The sequence below is a fragment of the Anneissia japonica genome, unplaced genomic scaffold (genome assembly GCF_011630105.1).
Source record: "Anneissia japonica isolate Jap-2015-1 unplaced genomic scaffold, ASM1163010v1 scaffold287726_len2788222_cov184, whole genome shotgun sequence".
In the NCBI taxonomy this organism is placed as follows: domain Eukaryota; kingdom Metazoa; phylum Echinodermata; class Crinoidea; order Comatulida; family Comatulidae; genus Anneissia; species Anneissia japonica.
In genome coordinates, this window is record NW_022705125.1 from 698,627 (window position 1) to 710,882 (window position 12,256).

At 34.8% G+C, this 12,256-nt stretch overlaps 2 protein-coding genes across 4 annotated transcripts in view; one reads left to right on the forward strand and one right to left on the reverse strand.

The window, feature by feature from the left end:
• LOC117105248 (transcription factor RFX4-like) overlaps positions 1 to 8,006 on the forward strand; it is an 11,106-nt gene extending 3,100 nt beyond the window's left edge. For both annotated transcript variants that reach the window (XM_033246334.1, XM_033246335.1), the window contains exons 4-15: positions 36 to 159; positions 461 to 522; positions 711 to 788; positions 1,070 to 1,208; positions 1,528 to 1,719; positions 2,225 to 2,375; positions 2,893 to 2,951; positions 3,424 to 3,571; positions 4,012 to 4,106; positions 4,517 to 4,634; positions 5,285 to 5,404; positions 5,483 to 8,006. In XM_033246334.1, coding sequence (XP_033102225.1) covers positions 36 to 159; positions 461 to 522; positions 711 to 788; positions 1,070 to 1,208; positions 1,528 to 1,719; positions 2,225 to 2,375; positions 2,893 to 2,951; positions 3,424 to 3,571; positions 4,012 to 4,106; positions 4,517 to 4,634; positions 5,285 to 5,404; positions 5,483 to 5,490 — 1,294 coding nt within the window. In that variant the 3' untranslated portion in view covers positions 5,491 to 8,006. The remainder of the gene's footprint in view (positions 1 to 35; positions 160 to 460; positions 523 to 710; positions 789 to 1,069; positions 1,209 to 1,527; positions 1,720 to 2,224; positions 2,376 to 2,892; positions 2,952 to 3,423; positions 3,572 to 4,011; positions 4,107 to 4,516; positions 4,635 to 5,284; positions 5,405 to 5,482) is intronic.
• Positions 8,007 to 8,482: 476 nt separating this feature from the next.
• Positions 8,483 to 12,147, reverse strand: LOC117105249 (F-box only protein 30-like). Of its 2 annotated transcripts, none has more exons than XM_033246337.1 (4): positions 12,114 to 12,147; positions 10,521 to 11,386; positions 9,735 to 10,220; positions 8,483 to 9,470 (listed from the first exon to the last, which is right to left on the reverse strand). In XM_033246337.1, the coding sequence occupies exons 2-4, from the start codon at positions 11,382 to 11,384 to the stop codon at positions 9,315 to 9,317; spliced, it is 1,506 nt and encodes a 501-aa protein (XP_033102228.1). In that variant the 5' UTR covers positions 11,385 to 11,386; positions 12,114 to 12,147; the 3' UTR covers positions 8,483 to 9,314. The 2 variants fall into 2 exon arrangements, with proteins under 2 accessions (XP_033102228.1, XP_033102227.1); XM_033246336.1 differs by lacking the exon at positions 12,114 to 12,147 and adding an exon at positions 11,849 to 12,107.
• Between the last annotated feature and the right edge of the window lie 109 nt (positions 12,148 to 12,256).

Sequence of the window (12,256 nt, forward strand, 5' to 3'; positions counted from 1 at the left end):
AATGTTAAAGCGATGTGATACAAATTTACTTGCAGGCTTGATGAAAACTACGAACTAGCAGAAGGCGTGTGCATACCAAGAAGTTCTCTATATTTCCATTATATGGATTTCTGTGAGAAAACGGATACGATACCAGTAAATGCAGCAAGTTTTGGAAAGGTGAGCAGATTCGTAGATTTGTTATTTATCGAGTGAGATTAATGAGAAATGAACGAGTGAAACTGTATATGAGAGGGGAGCGAGTGCGGATATGTTTGAACGTAGATACGCTAAAGTAAGAGAGATGGGCACTCCGGCCTACTTCAGGTTTCGAACCTTTACCTTTACCTTACAGGCAACAAACATTTTTTTGCGTACGTTTTAAAAACATATTTTATGAAAAACGTAACTGAAAAATTGATGTCTTTTACTAAATTTTATATCAATGACCCGATTTTCATTTTTCCCTATGCTGAATTAGATAATACGACAGCAATTTTCTCAACTGACTACTAGACGCTTAGGAACACGAGGGCAGTCAAAGTAAGATGGCTCTACCACTTTTATTGTCAAAGTAAACGGGCATAAAATGATGAATTGTTAAAATGTTTATCCAACAAAACATAGATAGTATGTTAGTACCTGTGTGATATTTAATCAGTCTGATCACAAGAATTTATAACTTGTAGGATATAAACCAAGTGTATCGAATGTTTTCATTACCCTTTTAGGTACCACTACTATGGAATAGCTATAAAAGAATCATCGGTGTATTATGAGGCCATGTACTCAAAGAGTGGCGCACCAGGGTATGTATATCATGTATATCATTCGCTATATTGCGTTACAATCATCATCATCATCACAATCGTCATCGTTATCATCGTCATAACACAGTAATAATAATAACCATCATCATCATCATCATCATCATCATCATTATTGTTATTGTTAATAGGCCTATTTTATTATATAATTTTATTTCTTACTACTACAACTGCCAATAAAAATCAATTTTGATGATAAAACAGTGATTGTTAAAGTAGTATCATTCTAATATGCAATGAATTTTAACCCCTTGTTTTTTCAGGGTTGGAAGTGAATCAACAAAGAAAGACGCAGCAAAGCAAAATATTGCATATTCTCCTCGTTCTAAGCTTGGAACACTTCTTCCAGAATTTCCAGATATAAGGGATATAAATTTACCACCAAATGTACCTGAAGCAAAGGTTATATAATTTTTTATTGTTATTTGTGTTGTGTTGCTGTTGCTTCTGTTGATGTTGTTGTTAAGCTTGATTCAGGCTGATTTAGGTTGCTTCCATAATATCGCTACACACCATTGCCGAAAGCTTTTATACGATGTTGATTGGCCGGTCAGATCGGGGAGCCTTCCTATTGCATCGAGGACCGCTATACATTGTAATAATTTGCAGTAAAGACATTGAAGCATTTTTTTGGAAACCAGGCTTTGTACTGTACTTTTATTGTTAGAATATTATTCGTTGTTCAATAGTCATTAATGATTACTATATTTCTTTAATTTAGGTTTCAACATTTATTATGATGTATCGGACCCATTGTCAACGCATACTTGATACAGTGATACGGGCAAACTTTGATGAAGTGCAAAACTACTTACTTCATTTCTGGCAAGGAATGCCTTCGCATATCATTCCAATACTCGACTCAACTTCTGTCGTTAATATTGTGGGCGTTTGTGACTCGATTTTATACAAGGTAAGACCAAATTAAAATTGCTAAAGCTTCTCGTCCTCGTCTTTTTCAAAGGAGGATGAGAAACATTGGTGCATATAGGAATCTTTAAATATTGTGGGGGGGGGGTTCGAGGTGAGACTCGAATATTAAGTGAGGGGGCACTACCTCGCAAAATAAGGAGATATGAGGTGATTTTTATTTAGTTGAACGAAATTTTTTTGCTTCAAAAATTTCGAAGAGGAGGGGGATGGCGTGGGGCAGGTTTTTTAGGTTGTGTGCCCCCACCGCTCCTCCGTAGAAATTGGTACGCCACTGATGAGAAGGTAAATAATTAATGATAATAGGTCTAATGAAAATAATGAACAGTAATAATAAATAACAATGATGATAACAATGACAATAATACGATTACCATGTATTATTATTATTATTATTATTATTATTATTATTATTATTATTATTATTATTGTTATTATTTATGATCATTATGAAGAATTTAATGATCGAATGAGATCTACTTCAACAGGCCATAGCAAGTGTACTGATGCCATCCGTCCTACAAGCCCTGCCAGATAGCTTGACGCAGGTGATTCGAAAATTTGCTTACGAACTTGATGATTGGCTGAAATTTGCCCTTAGTAATTTACCTGAAAACTTGAGGCTCGTTAAATTTCAGGGTAGGTTATATTACAAGAGTTTAAGTTTACCTTGACAGCAATTATTAACTGATGTTGATTATTAACAGAATGTTTTCTAAATATTGACATTGAAAACAGTGTTTAATTGAGCTCTTACATAACATTTTTACTTAGCTATACAAATGAATATTATGATTTATCGTTATCAAAAGTGTTTGAGTTCGTCGATTGAATGATATAAATGAAAATTTCCCAATGGGTGGGTGTTTTTTAATTTAATTTGGCTATATTACGAATGACTTTCTATTTGTTTATTTAAAAATTGGAAAATAAACTGCGTTAATTGACGATGGACTATAATAATTATATTTAAAACATATTAACAAATTCCCAGTACAGTAATACAATTAAAAACACTAAAAACACATAATTCTGTCGCATTTGAGCACACCAATTCACTGGAAAAAGTGTAGAATTAACTGCATTTTTGTTACGGTTTCAACATGTTTTTTTTTTAAAGTGCAGTTTAATATATTATATTTTTTCTTCATTAAAGTGTCAAAGGGCTTTACAGAATTACTCAAATTACAGACCTCCCTCAACCACCTTTGTCAGGTAAGCATATCTCGTCTGAATTCACTGTTCATTGGATATTATATTATTTGCGAAAAACATAATTTTTAAACACGTAGAATAAATTGTTAAAAGAGTCCCAACTAGAAATAGGATAGCATTTTGCAATGTTGCAAAACAGCTTCTTTAAGAAAAAAAAAAGTTCGGTATGAAACGACAAGAGCTTAAAATGAAAGTGCTTCACAAGATCAGCGTTACTATGCTTAGAGAACTAATGTGCTTTTGTTATGAATACAAAAAGATCATTGCCTTAAATCGGTTTCGGAGACCATGTAGTAGCCCAGTGGTTGTCGTAAATGTTATGTCAAATGGAGTAGTCGCTGCCAATGTCATCATACCGCTAAACAAAGAAAGCCTCTTGAATGTGATTTTTTTTCTATATTATTTTTGACATGCAATTGTAAAACGAATAAAATAACCAAGTTACACTCCCAAGAAATCCTTCTGTTTACAGGCATCAAAGACTGTAATTCACAATTCTGACATAGTATCGCAGATGTTAGAAGATTGGGAACTGGTAGACTTCCCTGGTATTTTACAACAGACTATGTATACATTAAATGAGCACAGATGTGAAGATATCGTGCACCTCATAGTAAATTGTAAGTATTTGGATAATATTGTGGTAAAGGTTCATTTAATAAATCGAAGAGAATGCATATGTCTTGGTGACTTAAATGATCTTCCGGTTCATTTGCAGAAAACATAGCGGTAGTAGGCCTACAGTACAAACATATGATCAAGTATTATTATAGCCGCGAAAAAAATAAATTCAGTTTTATTCAATATTTTATTCTCCAAGAGTATTTAATTTAAGTTTTAATATTTGCCAGAAAGACAATACAAAAACAACCTGTAGGAGCAACTATGCATCTCGGGTTGTGGACGTTACTCTATTAAGGTACCAGTGACCCGCATTCCCCACCATAATCAAGGGTCAAATAAATGGATGAATGAATTATATCGATGTCTAACGACTTGGTTGATTGATAATATGTTTTCCAATACTTTAATACTAATAAAAATAATAATTTGTTCATAGTTTATCAGGAATTTGAATGTTTACTTGATGATCATGCGTCAATAGAATCTTATACAGAATGGTTGGATTCGATAATAGACAGGGGTATTGTTAAGGTAGGTGTAAGTAAACGCTTACCTATAGAGATTGGAAATTGAAATTGGGGCGAATGCCAATATATAATTTTAAAAAAAACAAAAACAAAAACATGTACATTGATGTCGTAGGCCTACCGTCGACGCAACAGCAACGACAGCAAACAAAAACAATTAAACAATGATAAGACACAAACTAAACCGTTGTTAAACATTGACAATTACATGATAACTGTTTCAGTAGAGCTGTTTTGGACGAGATTGGAGAGTCCTTCGTTTTTACAAGAATTAAACTCCCGAACCTGACATTTTACCGTACACTAACTTAGTAGTTTGAACACCATGTAGGCATATTATTACAATAATTTTTTCAGTAAATTCATTTTCCTCTAGGTATTGAGTACTTAATGACATTTTCTTATCTTTATTAGCCATCTACAGATAACTCTTTTCGATTGGAGAAACTTGCTAGATTCTTTTTGTTGAATTGGTCAAGCGTCAGTACACGAATTATCCGTGATCTCACATTGCATAGCGCTCCAAGCTTTGGTAAGTTTGTTTTTATATATACACAAATTATGCCGTCCATTTCTGTCACATTGATACATTATATATACTGCCATAAAAAATATATAAACAAAATAAATACAATAAATCTTGTTGTATGCTATAAGTAGTGAGATGTGCTTATATATGCCTATGGTCAAGATGTGAAGTCATCATGACATTAATTAGGCATGTCACATCACGAACTAACACAATCAAAGTAGATTGTGTTAGTTGGTGAAATCACAGTAGCGCGTCAAAACGAGCGCGTATTGGTTGTCAAGCAATTTTGTATTCTTTACCACACAAAAAGTCCTTAACGACAACAGCGCGTATTTTGACGCGCTTTTTTGATTTCACGAACTAACACAGTTGAATTTAATTGTGTTAGTTCGTGACGTGAGCGACGATTTTGTCAAATAAAATTTGATGGCCTGGACAGGGCTTCATAGGCCTATTTGTTTGTAATTGATTCAATTGTTTGCTTACTCGTATTATTTAGTAATTATCTAGTTGTATTTTGTCTTTGCTGACAAAATATCTGTGACACAAGTCAGTGAAAAGAAAATCCACACGATCTGGCAGCCTCTGTTTTGATTCCACTGTATTGTGCCAACCCACGTATGTTAAAACTATCTGATTCGTACATTTAGGATCCTATCATTTAATGCACCTGATGTTTGATGACTATGTAACATACTCAATTGGAATGCTGTTGGCTCAATCAAGAGCCATCGATCTGAAGGAAAGTCTGAAAAGACAAACGTTTGTAGGTAAGATATTCTCAATTCAATCAATTACCGTACGTGCACTAAAGAATGCAACACCTTCTTCGGAAATGAGTAGGAGATGTTCATAATGAGCACACAGAGTCGATGAGACAAACGCATGAGCATGGTTTTTCAGAAGTTGCAACCCTGAGGAAAAGAGAAAGGAAAAGGAAAAATCGTCATGGTAGCATACGAAATAATTCAACTCATTCAAAGGACAATATGTATCAAGTACCATATGAAAGAAATATAGATGCTAGCAATATGCAATTAATGCCTGATACCTTTTCAGAGCATGTCAAACGTTTTCGGCACACGGGATATAGAGGCGAACACCTAAATCATTTTGTTTCTGAACAGAATGGTGCACCAGGTATAAAACCACATATGTCTAGTGGTCTTGGAACATTTCAGGAACGCGAGAGTAAATTAAAAGATGCACCATATCTTGAACAGTTTACCCAGATGCAACCAGCCAGTTGAAGCTTGTAATATAACCATCGGGACAGCAGTAAATTATTTGTAATGTATATAAAGCTAGGTCCAGATTATCAAATTTTCTTTGACAAGAAACTTTTGTATGCCATAATCATGATGTGCCCATATATGGTCATGATGTGATGTCATCATGACCATATTCAGGCATGTCACATGTTTTTTTTGTCTTGACAGGGCTTATGTTGCAAAGACCTGCACTTTAGGATTAGGTTATTTATAAGAGGCCACGAGTTTCTCCACAAACGTGGCTTCAGGTAATACAATAGAAGAGAACTTGAGAAGTTTTCTACGTGCTCAACTTCCTCGACTGACATTCTGTGAAGCCTACATTCTATAAAATCGCTAAGCTGATTGATTGGTCAAAAAGAAGGGTGCCTTCCTGATTGCATCGGGGACAGTTAGGGTCTACACAGTGTAAAGATTACAATGAAAACACTCATACTATGGCGACAGTGTAGCATTTTTATGGAAGCAGGATTAACAGCACTTGCCTGATGCAATGTCTGAGTGGATTGTAACTGAATACAATCCTTTCTGAGCTGACCATCTGTCGATGGCAATTTTAGTGGAAAACTGCTGAAAATGATCCGTCGTAGTGTTGAGGATTCGCATCGGCTGGCGATGCTGATTCAGTGTGCACTTTACTTTAAGAAAAGACTGAACAAAGTGATAAACGCATGTAATCTGAATTTTATTAGCTGAAAATGTGCATTTTTCGAAAAATGTTAATTCAGTAACTAGCAATTAGTACCTACTTATCAACATAATTTTCTTTTATTCTGTTATTTTTGTTTTCAAACATTTTACTTTATAAAACACCTATAAAGACCCTTGACATTTGATTGGTTGGATTAATATCACATGATATTGGTCATTTACACTAGTTAATGTCAAACTAATATATTTCTCATTTGCATCATTATTTATCTCTATTTCATTCATATTTCTTCTGTTCATTTTTGTTCCATTGCATGCCTCCAGCTAATAGTAATACAATGTTAAAAAGTGACTGTTTCATTTGGAAGAAAAGTATACCCGACTATATTTTTCATAAAAAATGTAATAACAAGAACCTATTTTATTTATAATAAATCAATGAATGTTATTATTTGTGAAATGGAAATATTTTCATTCAATAAGATATTTCAAGTAATGGAAACATTCTTCCCATTGCACTTATAATCAATATCCCACCTATTTTTTACTTTGTTTCTGCAATTCATAGATTAATAAATATATAAATATGTTTTACTTCTAACTTTATTAGAATAAAATGAAAACATTATCAAATATTAGCTTTTACTATAAAAATTATTGCCAAATAATGCTTCCATAAAAACGATTATATTGAGTTATTAATAGAACTTAACTTGTTCAAGGTACAACAAAGCTTTTTTTGAAACACATGCTCACCTCCTAATCTCAAGACCCTAAGTTCAATATTGGCAAAAATATATTGATTCCCATCACAGCTAAAATTAACTCTATTCTCAAATAAAGAAACTTGGATATATTACACTGAGAGGCTGAAAATGGCATAGTTACCAACCGTCCTGCATTTCAAGGTGATTTTGGATGACACGCATTTTGCAGAAACACATGCATGATCATAAATTTGTCATGCATTTAGCATAAGTCTATGTGTGATATCGAATTATCACGAATTCAGGGGAAAATGTATTTAAAATTAGAAGATATTGGTTTTGTTAAAAATATAAAAACGGTCATGCAGTAGATTGAGTCATTAGAGAGCTTTGGTTATCTCGTTCGAGAATCAATTCACAGAGTAACTTTTTTCCCGACCAAAACAACCAAGACAACTACGCACTTAGTAGAATCGAGTAGTTGCATGCGGTCTTGCGCGTTCATTGTCACAACCAACCCTTGATTATGTGACTGGAACCTGGGGTTCCAGCCCTGGATCACACCCCCAACCCCACACCCAACAGGTGTAGTCACGCATTTAAAATCTCTCAGGTTGGTAACTATGTAATCAACAAGCTAAATTGTATACAGCGATCTTGGCAACTAGGGCTGTGTAGTTACAATTTTATGATTAATAAAGAATCAGTCACTCTATCTCATTTAATGTTTTATACTGTATTAAAATAATTTTCTGATAGGGTTATTAGATAAAAAAACATAGCTAAAATAGAATAACATAGCATAACAAGCTGTGAATTGACACCAATAATAACATTAGTAATACATTATAAAATTTATAACAATTAGTGTATAAAATAATCTAGTAGTGACACATAATACACTAAAAGAGCATGCAACTAGGTGTATCCACTGCTAATGAAAACTATTTTTCAGCCTTCACTTTAGTTATTGTCTAACTATATATATCAAAAAAATAGTCTGAATAATATTCAAAATTGAAACTGAGATTGTCACTCGCATATTGATTAAAAACAGTCTTAGTTACACTAAGCAATTTTATTCAAATAACAAAATTGAAAAGTATTTAAAAAAAAAACTCTGTTGGAATAAATTAGTTTTAGATGGCATTACTGTATATATCTTGCCATCGTAACTGTGACAAGTGCCCCTTCTAATAAACATATCGTTAAGTGATCGTTTTAATTGCCAAGCACACTTTATTCATGTTTGAATTGGACTATTATGGTTGAACCATTCCACTAAAAACTTCATTGTTAAACTAATCATTTATCTGGCTCGTTTGAATCTAGTGCCAATTTAACATTACCCTGGTCACACATAAAACATAACCAAACAAATCATTCTCTGGCCATTTTTCTCCATGCAGAAAAGCAATGGGGCAGTGTCTGTGCTTAATCAAAAATTTCATTGTGTAGTTGTTCACCTACTGCAAAATAAGCATTTTTTCAAGGCCTCAATATTATAAATAATTATTTTAAAAAACTACACAAAGGAAAACACTCAAAAGCAGTAAAATAAACAGATTCACTTAGCATCACAACATTTCACCAACTAGCTTAGAAGGCTAGCCAGCAAGTGATTTGACAGATATTATAATGATATGGGCACCTGTGTGACGGATCTTTTTGCTATCCCAACCGTTGCATATTGTTGCTAAGGTCCTTCAAAAATGACAGTGTAAAAAAACATGCACAAACACATGCATATTTTTTTACACTAGTGTTTGTATGACACGCACATATTTGTTAAGATTGCTTGACACTCTGGAAAGGTCTATTATTCCGAAAGTGAGTGAACAAAAGTAAAAAAACGCTGAAGTTTGTGGTTAAAATTATTTAAAAAGATAAGTCTTCAACTGGCCATTAAAATCTTCATGCGAGAATGATGATCGACCTAGTATTGGCAGCATAGGAGTAGAATGGTGGATTTCAACCATAGACAAGTTACGCAAGAATCTACATGGTTTGACAGTATTGAGCAAAATAGATCTCAGGGAGTCCATTGACCTCTATCTGCTTCCTCTAATGGTGATGACCCTTACGCGCTCCTTAGTAACTGGTATACGAATGTTGTAAGCACATGATTTAAGATGTTCTGACATAATGTGTGGTTCTCCAAACTTCCAGGATGTAATGCCAGTAAACGATGTGGAGAAGCGCCATACCTGCAAGACAATAAGCAAAACTGTAGTAAGTCATTGAAGAAGACACTCTAAAGCTTTTAGCTTGTCTAATACCTTTGACTGTAAATGTCTTTTGTGTTCTGTTCTGAATTGATATTTGATACATTTAAAAAAGCAATTTAATGTTTTAATTGAATGTTTGATAGTTGTCCAAAAATTAACACACACGGAGCACTCTCATGATTGCATGTCATTGTCACAGGTCTTTTTTCTCCCTACAACACAAAGAAAATTGCACAAACTCACCATAGTTTTAGCTTCCCAAGTCCCATCTTTCTTGCTCCATCTTGGCACAACTAGTCCCTTTTCTTCTAGCAATGAACAACAAACTTGGCGAAATAAATGGGAGGTGAGCGACAGAGATGATATACTGAAGGCATCTAACATTCTTACAATGTACCTAAGAAGTTCCAGTGGAAGATGACTAATGTAGTCAGTACCGATGAGATCATATTTTGTCTTTATAACATTCTTATTCACTTTCACACATTCCTCATCGAGATCGCCTGCAGATCCCCGATGGCGTACTGACTTTGGTTTCACTCCAAAGCTCTCCATCTCCTGACTGTAAATTACCTTTGTACCTTTGTTGTCTGGGTGAAACCTGTGTTGGCTGAAGGTACATCCATATTGGGCTAGGGGACACCGCTGCTCAAGCCATCCATTAAGACCAGCGTGGATTTCACTGTGGACATTCTGGACATGGTGATTTATCTCATCTCTCCGGAAGTCCTGGGAAAGACAAATTATTTAACAATTATTGCAAATTTATTTAACTATATCTAAGATGGTAAAAGTAGAGCTGTAGTATGTCATTAACATACTTGCATTCCATTCCTACAGTTGCTGGGAATAAATCCTATAAAATGCAAGGTTTTTTTTCTAATGATTAATTTCACTTCATATGGTTATATTGTAAGAAACATTCATGAATGAAGCATACAATAGAAAACTTATGTCAACTGTTCATTACAAGTAAGATACTGCACTTAACATTCAAGACAAACATTAGTAATGATAAAAGCTACCAACCTTTGCACATAGGAACGTATGCATAGAGTCTGGTTTGCGTTGATATCTTGGCATTGACTCAAGAGTGAGATCGACAGTCACTTGGTGGTGGTCTTCTACTGCTTGAGAAACCTGCGTCAGCTGTTCAAGAGATGCCATGTTGCCTTTTAAAGGACCAACTGACAACTTCTTGAGGCGTGGTACTTCATTTTTACAGTCTTCTTTAGTATTTCCTCCTGAATGCTTTTCACTGTTCATACAACTATTTCTGTTCGTTCTTGTTTTATCTGTACAAGTAACAGCCTCTCCATTTTCGGTCTTTTCTCCATGAGGTCGAGGGTCACCATACCGCTTTTCAAATCTTGCTTTTCTTCTATCACAATGTGAGCATTTAACATCATAGATATAATCCTTTGGTTTCTGCTGTACTGAAGGTGATGACAACGATGATGGCAATGATACTTTTAAGAACCGGGCATCCCTTCTGGACTGCAATAGTACCTGTTGATCTCTTACAGCTAAGGCGACATCAAGTTGAGAGCTGTGCACTTTTTGAGAAGAATACTCAGGTAGTTGGAAGTGATGATGGGATGTAGCAATCCGTCTGTTCCATTCCATGGTACAATGAACCACACTTGCTGGACATCTTTTAATATGGTTCATTATCTGCCAGCGAGGCATCGTAAGGGGACAGCCATACCCTGAATTGACACAATTGACCCAACTGTTCTGGCATAAAATGTTGTGTTCCTCCAGCTTACATGCATGAAACGATGCACCGCAGCTGAGTTCACACTGTATCATTTCGCATGGTAACCTTTCACGACAGAACATCTGGACGCATGTTTGGCAGTGTGAATGTGGTTGTTCTGATAAAGATGCCATTGCTGAGAAAATGATTATTGGTCACAGATTATCATCAAACATTTACAGTAATGTATATGTTTAAATGGTTTTATTCAAAATCATGCGTTGTGACTATTTTACTAAATAATTATGCACAGTAACGTAAATGAAATGAAGACATTGCCAAACAAACTGGATAAAGAGAACTACAGAATTATGCAAACAAAATTCGTTTATTAATATTATAATGAGAGGATTTTTCTTAAATTTTTATTTTTAATGGTACAACAAAGAATATTTTCTTTCGGGTGTCATTCATCATACTGCTTTACTTATGTGTAAAAAATGGGAAAAACCTCCATCGATAGTTAAATCTTGAATTTTTACCCTGTATGTATACAATCTGTCCACACAGACACTGAGCCCAGTAGTAACAATAATAAAAAACCTAAGCCAATGCAAGGATATATCAGCACCATTCTGCTGGTCAGGCCCAGACTTACCAGACTCTCATCAGTTGACCGGTGGAATGTTATGTGATCTGAACCTTGGTTGGGCGTCTGTACTGCACTGAAGTGATAAATTTACAGAAGGCCTAGCCCTAGCATAAATTTCCGGACAGGAAAAGGAATTGAAGAGTTGGTAGCAAAGCTACGGCAACAACAACAAGCTTAAGTCTTTATCAGATTCGGCACAGACAGGATGATGTAGATTTAAGTCCTACCTACTATTTAAAATCTAAAAAATGTCGAGCTTATGTGTACTAACCTCCAATTCACCTGCCCACTCAAGCGTGTCTCATAAACAACACAGAAAGAAAGATAGCGCCGCATAGTGGTATTGTATGGCGCGCCGGTAGTGCCATTGGGAGTTTTTTATATCTCGATTTTTCAAATTTCTTTTGTTACTGG

Excerpts from the sequence above, each read along its gene's own strand:
- LOC117105249 (XM_033246337.1), bottom strand. The coding sequence starts at position 11,384 with ATGGCATCTTTATCAGAACAACCACATTCACACTGCCAAACATGCGTC. Across the intron at positions 10,221-10,520 it reads ATACGTTCCTATGTGCAAAG|GACTTCCGGAGAGATGAGAT; the intron begins GTTGGTAGCTTT and ends TGTCTTTCCCAG. Across the intron at positions 9,471-9,734 it reads CTTGGGAAGCTAAAACTATG|GTATGGCGCTTCTCCACATC; the intron begins GTGAGTTTGTGC and ends ATTGTCTTGCAG.